Source organism: Adiantum capillus-veneris, chromosome 26 (genome assembly GCF_014529385.1).
Source record: "Adiantum capillus-veneris isolate H3 chromosome 26, ASM1452938v2, whole genome shotgun sequence".
Classification (NCBI taxonomy): domain Eukaryota; kingdom Viridiplantae; phylum Streptophyta; class Polypodiopsida; order Polypodiales; family Pteridaceae; genus Adiantum; species Adiantum capillus-veneris.
This window is the reverse complement of record NC_140956.1, coordinates 38,953,170-38,961,845: the sequence shown is the minus strand read 5'-3', so window position 1 is coordinate 38,961,845 and position 8,676 is coordinate 38,953,170. Positions and strand designations below refer to the sequence as shown.

The following is an 8,676-nucleotide window of genomic DNA, read 5'->3' as shown; positions in this document are numbered from 1 at the left end:
TCAACTCTTTTTTCATTGCTTGATCAGAACGTACAAGTGCACGGATGAATGAGGCCTTGGTTGGGTAATCTGTTTCTTTAATATGAGGATTCAATGCACACAAACATTTTTTCAAAGGATTCCATCTTTGCTCAGCACATGAAAATGTTACAAAGAAAGTCGGCTGACCCAACTGACGAATCATTGCAAACACATTTCGCTTAAGCTTCACCTTGTAATCGATGGAAGTGCGCAATGATTGGAAGTCGTGGTACCCTAGGTCGGATGAAAGTAGTTGCTCTATGTCAGTGCTAGCTTGAACATCTTTTGCTTGTAATTGCTTGCCACAAAGTTTTCCCTTGCGTAAGCGTACCCATATAGATCCAAGCACTTTCGCAATAATAATTTTCATTGTTTTGAAGAACAAATTTTCAATGTTGCTTGCAAATCGTCTATCTACATTTTTAAGCTCCCATTGTGCTACTTTTTGGTATTTTTTCTTCGCCAACACGTGATACTTTCTTCTTTCACCAAAAAACAATGTTGGGAATGACAACTCCTCACAAGATTCATCATCAAAAATGCTCAGAGGGCTGAATCCCTCACAAGGCGCTACACTTGCAACTTGTGAATTATGGTCCACAACTTGTTGAGCTGAGTAGATACCGTGCACCAAAGTGTCCGTAGAATCATCCTCGTCTTCAACATCTTCTTGGTGTGGACTGCGACACACATCTGCATGGATTGTGAAACTAGATGACCAAGACATATCCATAGAAACACCATGCTCAATGTACAAGGGAGTACTCAATAGGTCAACCAAAGCTTGAAGCACATAGTTTGGCCGCACAATGCCACTCAAGTAGGCATGATCATAATCAAGCTTTCACTTTATCTCAACTAGAATTGAAGCTTGATCACTAGAGAAGCGTGGCAACACTCTTTGTACTCGTGACAAATCTGCCATTACATTCACAATGCTTCCGCGCAAACCGTATTGACCTTCGAAGTTTAGTTCACGAAATCGAGCGAACGGTATGCACAATGATACAAGACGACTCTCTATTGAATTCAATCTTCCTACACTAGATATTTTGACATTAAAAGTCATCTCTCTTCTCATGCAAAATAGTGGCTCCTCTTGTTTCTTCAATGCGGCCTTACATGGGTGACACACTCGAAGCACCTTATCGTCAACCACCGCAATTGATTTTAATTTTTTAAGAAGCAATAACTCCTCCTTAGACATGCCATGCAAACTTTGACGAAACATAAGCAAACCACATGAAGCACAATCAAAAGAAGGGGTATCCTTGATGATCTTCATATATTGAGAAGTTCTACCAGATGAAGATGAAACTATAGAGATTCTTAGATGTTTTCGAGATGACTTGGACATATTGTAAATTTTGGTTGTGACTTGCTTAAGCATAAAGGTGTTGGGATATAGACTCAGGAACATAGATGCAATTTGCTGAGCACCAACATTATGGTTGTCGACAAGAGTAGATAGAGACACACTAGCCTCTTTAGTCCATACACATCGTTTACGTTTAGGACTGTCAAAACCAGCAGGAAACCATAAAAATTCACCATGCATACTCAACACGACCAATGATGGCAAAGTGGATGAAGATGGACAATCATGCGCAACAAAGGACCGAGCTTCACGCATAGCTTCACCTTGGTAAAAGTAAACTTTACATGCACCAGAAAACATTCTGCACATTATACCAACCAAGTGTACACTTAACATCATTGAGGATTGGCGACTAGACAAAAGAGATATTATAAATTCTCTTTGAACAAAAGAGGGCGATAGAAGACTTATGGTCCAAGGCTGCACCCAAATTTTCAAAATGTCTTCATTTCTTAATACTATTTGCTCTACAATAACATCAACAACTTTGGACTCAAGAGATTGCAACGAGAGACTCAAGTTAAAAACTTGAAGTAAGCTTAACAAAACATCTTTGTTGCTCGGAAAGTTACATATAAATATGGGATCAAGGTACAACCTTTTACTTTCTGCCCACAAAATGAGATCACTTGCCATTTTACAAAAAGTTCAACTAAAGAAAGAGAAACAGAACTAAGCACCTTTGAAAACAGTAACCTGACCCAACTTGTCAATAGTGAACCAACCAGCCTTCTTAAAGTTCAAGAGTGAAGATTTTAAATCCACAAAGCTTTGCTCAAAGAGATGCAAAAATGGACGAGAGAATGCTAGAACTGAGTCGACTACAACACCTTGTAAAATTACACCAACAGCCTCTCCATCTTGAGGATATAATTTGGCAGGTAACACTGGTTGCTTATTGATTGTAGACTGTCTTCCACATGAGTAGAAAAATGGGTTGCTAGCTTGGCGGCTTACATTGAGACCTTTGCAGGTGCCACAAGAGAACTCCACATCCAAGCTGTTCACACTCACAATCTCCAAAGTTTCAAACACCTACCAATTTCACATTTATCAATGAGGATTATAACGATTTTTAATTGTTATGCAATAAAAAATTTACCTTCTTCCCAAAGCCTAAATTCGAGACTTGTTTATGAAGGTATTCTTGGAAGACATCAGCCAATGAAGGAGGCAATGGACATAAGATTGTAGCATCCACAACACTTAGAGTGTTCGACAGGTGCTTGAAAACATTGATGTTACGAGCAACACAAGTGTAGAATCCCTTTTCTTTGACCTCATTTACCATAAGTTGATAATCGAGGCGCCGGGTTGGGACAAACAAAAGCTGGCATAGAAAAAATCTTTAAAAAAGGGCACGAACTATAAATTGCAGAGATGGGAGACACTTACACTAGCTCGATCGCTTGTTGATGGCCCATCAGCAATAGTCAATCGAAAACTAGGAGTACCATCACTTCTAGTTGCATTCTCTATTTTGACAACAATGAAGGCAACAGTAGCCACTGACTCATTAGCATTAGAACTTTGGGCCAACAGCTCTTTGATCTTCTGTTCTGGATAAAGGTAGAGGCAGCAGTCAAAAGGCTCTGCCTTAACAACCAAAGTAGTTGCATCAGCGTACAAAGCCCACAAGCAAGTACCACCGTCTTTTGCAACTGCTCTTTTTACACATGCCCCCTCAATGCGCACATAATCATGGACAACAAAGTCCTCAATAAAGTCTGAGAGATATATCTCAGTCACAACAAAAGTAACAGTATGGCGAGATTCTCTGTCGAGGAGATCTGCACGTAGGTATCTACCAAAGTTAGATTTGGGTATTTTATAAGTACAATACTTACAAAGCACTTTGCCTTCAAATGCAAATCTAAAATTTGCAGTCTCTGACAGCTCGGAGATAGCTAGATTTCTTAGGGCAGGGGTTATGGCTAGCTGTGAAGAGAAAGATTCAACATTAAGCTCATCTTTCTCTTCACGTATATTTTTTATCAAAGGGGACGAGAATGAGGTATCTGCCAAGCACCTAGTCGCCTTACCTGAGGAAAAACCATTGGTGTGAACAATATACTCTAATGATCAAGAGAGAAAACAGTAAACATTACCTCTCACTGCAAGCAAGGCCTTTTTTATAGCTGAAGAAGAGGCTTTATTCAACTTTCCTCTGGGGCTAAGTTTTTTGTTGTGCGGGGAAGATTCAGAGATTTGATTAGGATTTTGAGGCAAAGGTGAAAATTCAGCAGTAGTGGTACACTTGGTACTCTCAAGAAGCTCTACTTCCAACGAAGGTGCTTCTACACGCTCAGGCTCAGACAATACCTCATCAAAACTAAGATCTACAAACATATGCTCAAGTCAATGCTCAATATCATATGCTCAAGATAATCACAGCTCAAAATCTTGTTAACGTACTCACCCTTCATGGGAGTATCCATAGTATGAGGTATCTTAACTAGAATTGCAAGCACCTATGAGCAAGAAGAGCTTAGGCCTCAAGAAAGCATATGTAAAGTGTCCAAGGAATAGTTTTATATATAGGAGCTGCATGAAAGGCAGAGGAAAGTAGTGCATATGTTTCTATAATGAGTGCCACAGCCTCACGTTCAGCATAGAAGCCAAGACAAGAGAGATTGTAGTAAAATGATGCAATATCTTTTCATAAATGAGAAGATATTATTTTACACTTTCAAAGAAAGAGCACGTCTTTTGAGGCAACTTTATTACCCGACTTGATTTCAAGCAGCTTTATTACCCGACTTGGTGGCATTGAGAGTAAGTTGTTATTATTTTATTCTTTTTAGAAAAGTAAGTTTATATTTCACACTAAATTTGGAAAAAAAGACATAGTCAACAAATATAAACCATGAGTTGTATTTATCATGGCATACACGCTTAGTGTAAAAGATTTAAAATTGTCAATTTGAATAAAATAAATTTAGAAATATTAATTATAATATTAAAAGCTGAACTTCATTAAAAGCTGAGTTTCATTCAAAAGAACATGTTAAATTCGACCTTAAAAATAGAACATGTTTCTCAAAAGTAAGATAAACCTATCTAATTTATAATATTAAAATTAAAATTGTGTACAATAATATTTTCTTAGTTTCGATCAATATTTTATAGGAAACTATAATACCATAGCATCTGTTTCACTCAAAGATTATATACTAAGTTTTAAAAAAACAATTTGCAAATAATAGACTTCCTAAGAATTGCCGAACAAAATTACTTACAAGGGCAATTAAATTCATCCTTGACAGTTGTCTTTCCCTATCCCATAAGCTCAGAACAAAATACCCAACAAGAAGGATATATATCCATAGTTGGGTATATAGTAATCTTCACAGCTTATCCAAAATACCCGATTAATTGACAACAAGCCAAATAAAAGGCTCTATTCCTCTGCCTGAAGAGCATAATAAACTTACTTTACTTTAATACGCAGGAATTTGACTCATGCTACTTACAAAGCTAACCGTAATAACAAAACAAGGGTTCGTAAAATGGCTACTAATCTCACATCACGATGAAAATAATTAAAGATGCTATCCGAAACTCAAAAAGGGATATTCATACTGTTCCAAGATGTGCCTTGCGAATATGAGGAGCTCAAAGTAGCAAACATTTTTGAAGTACTTAAATCTTTATTAATCTTGAAAGAAATAACTCTTGTATATTAGTCTTATCAGTAAACAATTACAACTGCATACACAGACCAGCCTTGAGTTTCTTTAACATCCACAAACCAAAATTAAGCATGGTGTCACAACTGTTCAAATCGATAAGCTGAGCTTAAGATCGACAGAGATGGACAACTATGTGTATCTACTCGAGAAAGGCTTGCCTCAGCGCATCTGCAAAGTCACAAGATAGTTGCTATCAAACAAAACAAGCATATAGAAAACCCAATGTACTCTCTTAACGTTTATTTACCAAGAATACCAATCATGGCTTCCCCTTGCGCGTCAAGATCAAACTATTGAACCCCTTCACTACAATCGAAACCAAATAAGTACAAAAACAACAGAGCTTTGAATAAATACAAAAACAACAGAGGCAAAGCCAAAGCTAAGAGGCCCCAGTCCATATCCGAACCCTCAATTTACGAATACTCGAAAGACTCTGAAGCCTAGATTAAATCATACTCTCTAAGTGGTAAAGCTTGCAGAGTGTCCGAGCCCCTCTCAACAACTGCCTGAAGCTGCATCCAAACAATCCACCTCTACTACTGCCCTGCAATTCGATGCAATTTTGCATACACAATAACAAATGCATAAGCAAAGCATGGGAAAATAAGCATAGCTGTACGCACCTCTGCAAAAACTGCGCATCAACACAGAAGCAAGCAAAGCATGGGAAAATACGTCTATAACTGTACGCACCTCTACAAAAACTGCGCATCAACACAGAAGCAAGCAAAGCATGGGAAAATACGTCTATAACTGTACGCACCTCTGCAAAAACTGCGCATCAACACAGAAGCAAGCAAAGCATGCGAAAATAGGTCTATAACTGTACGCACCTCTGCAAAAACTGTGCATCAACACAGTGAAATGACTGCAGCGCCCGCGAGTGAGACGCTGTCATGGACCTGTGGAAGCCGCCAAAAAGAAGGCCCGATGGGGGAGCCCTATGGGTGACGCTATCACTGTGTCAAGGGGTTCAACTAGCGCTGACCTGCCAAGAGCATAATAGGCGCACAATAAGAGAAAGAGAGAAAGAGAAAGAGAGGGGGAGAGAATGGGACGAAGCATGCAGACCTTCGAGCTCTGTGGGAGAGAGGGCGTATGCGCGTAGGAGGAAGTTGAATCGAGCTTGCCCCGCAGCACGAAGTTGATTGCACTCCGAAGCTCACTGTGTCGAGCTCACCATCCCTCAACGCTGTCGATGCAGATGGGAAAGAAACGCTCAAAAGATGAGCTGCCCTAGAAAACCTAAAGAGCGTCTTTTATGATTCCCTCCAAAAATCATCGTAAACCAACAAAAATGCGACACATCAGCAATCCCTATCTCTAACTCTACCACCCACCTAGGATACCCACTTCCCAAGCACTTTAATCATGCCACATAGCGGTGCTTGATAAAACCACAAAATAAACATAAAACAAATGAAAAACATTTTAGTCAACAAAAAGAGAAGTGATCTCTATAGCCTTTGCCCTTTGGGCAGGCCAAAAAAAGCAGGTTGCAATTCCTCCTCCTAATGTGTCAATTATCCAACAGCTCGGTAAGGCCAGTCCATGTTCTAACCTGCCAAGAGCATAATAGGCGCACAGTAAGAGAAAGAGAGAAAGAGAAAGAGAGGGGGAGAGAATGGGACGAAGCATGCAGACCTTCGAGCTCTGTGGGAGCGATGGCGTATGCGCGCAGGAGGAAGTTGAATAGAGCTTGCCCCGCAGCACGAAGTTGATTGCACTCCGAAGCTCACTGTGTCGAGCTCGCCATCCCTCAACGCTGTCGATGCAGATGGGAAAGAAACGCTCAAATGATGAGCTGCCCTAGAAAACCTAAAGAGTGTCTTTTATGATTCCCTCCAAAAATCATCGTAAACCAACAAAAATGCGACACATCAACAATCCCTATCTCTAACTCTACCACCCACCTAGGATACCCACTTCCCAAGCACTTTAATCATGCCACATAGCGGTGCTTGATAAAACCACAAAATAAACATAAAACAAATAAAAAACATTTTAGTCAACAAAAAGAGAAGTGATCTCTATAGCCTTTGCCCTTTGGGCAGGCCAAAAAAAGCAGGTTGCAATTCCTCCTCCTAATGTGTCAATTATCCAACAGCTCGGTAAGGCCAGTCCATGTTCTAACCGTCAGTTATTTTAACCGTAAGTTAATGGAGGGCCACGATTTGCAACCCCCCTCCCCTAGACTTTGACACCTTTGTAAATGATCAAAATTAGGTAAGAGGGGGCCAACACCAGACGGATAACCCGTTATCCATTAGAATGTGTTACCCCTCTCATAACTAAAGAGAATTGGAGCTACCCCCTCCCTCTCAAATTGGTTGCAGCCACGAGCAGAAAGTTAAACAAAAAATAAAATAAAATATGTAGTTTGTGGATGTGCGGGGTAGAGAGAGAGAGACTGAGAGAGCCTTCATTTATTTCCTTTCATCCTTTGGACCAGAGGGAAATGAAGGCTGCACACATCGAAAAAGGTGTCAACGTCCTGGAGTTGGAAAACCTAGATGAAGTTTACTTTTTACAGTGCAAAGTTGAGATTCCCAAGGGTCCAAATTAATCCTCACTGTATTGCGGTGACCCAACTGCACCTCAAAGAGGTGCAGTTGCTCTTTAAAAACAAACACACACACACACACACACACACACAACCCCCCCCAGCCCCCCCCCCCCCCCCTTTTTTTAAATAACTATAACACCTTTCATCTCATGTGAACATCACAATATATAGTTATTTTTTTTGTTTTTTTTTTTGGGGGGGGGGGGTGTTTTGTGGGGGGTACCTAATTGAGGTAAATTTTAATTTATGCATAATTCTTGTGGAAAATTAAATCAAGAAAAAAAAGAGAATGTACAAATGCCTCAAAGGTTAGAATAGAGGTAGTCCCTTCTTACAAGTGTAATATGTACTAGGTGTATAAGTTTGATGAGCTATTGGCACACAAAGAACCACCTTGTCTTCACCTTGTCTTTGAAGGAGGTTTTGAGGTGGCAAGCTTCACAAAAATTATACAAAAAAACAAAGTGTTAATATGGACGCTCGGACGCAAGCAAAACTCGGAGGATTGGTATAGGACTACTTGTGCCTTGTTGTTAGCAAATAGAGTGCCAAAGAAAAGGGAAAATCTTGACCATTGGTACATAGAAGATCTCAAAAGAACATGATAATTGACCTTGTGTTTCAAGGATAAGGGGGTTGGTCGTTAGGGGTGGCTGCCTAGATAGCCGTTGTAATTATGGTCCCTGGATGATGTCATGGCTCAACACGAGCATGGCAAGACCTTGTAATTTTTTGGGATCTATACTAAGTATAAAGGGGGAGGGAATTCCGGCTCCCCCTCCGGCCACATGTCAAGCCCTGCTCATTCAGGCCTCCTCCGACAGTGTGGACTGCCGCTAAGCGGAAGCTTCCAGGCCTGTGTGCCCTGCAGGACATGACACAATAGACACCCGGCTGCGCACGGAGAGAGAGAGAGAGAGAGAGAGAGAGAGAGAGAGAGAGAGGTGCTCCTGAGTCCCCTTGCCACATGGTAGCTAGGCTAGTGCATTCTGTAGACGCCGAAAAGAGAGAGAGAG

The 8,676-nt window shown here is 40.4% G+C and overlaps 1 protein-coding gene across 1 annotated transcript in view; it reads right to left on the bottom strand.

Moving 5' to 3' along the window:
* Positions 1–2,071: 2,071 nt before the first annotated feature.
* Positions 2,072–8,676, bottom strand: part of LOC147423286 (uncharacterized) — a 7,405-nt gene continuing 800 nt past the window's right edge. The window contains exons 3-11 of the mRNA XM_086501469.1: positions 5,997–6,082; positions 5,788–5,868; positions 5,718–5,728; positions 5,551–5,638; positions 3,508–3,738; positions 3,080–3,441; positions 2,795–2,995; positions 2,502–2,729; positions 2,072–2,434 (exon numbers count right to left, since the gene is read on the bottom strand). Coding sequence (XP_086357595.1) covers positions 2,072–2,434; positions 2,502–2,729; positions 2,795–2,995; positions 3,080–3,441; positions 3,508–3,738; positions 5,551–5,638; positions 5,718–5,728; positions 5,788–5,868; positions 5,997–6,082 — 1,651 coding nt within the window. The remainder of the gene's footprint in view (positions 2,435–2,501; positions 2,730–2,794; positions 2,996–3,079; positions 3,442–3,507; positions 3,739–5,550; positions 5,639–5,717; positions 5,729–5,787; positions 5,869–5,996; positions 6,083–8,676) is intronic.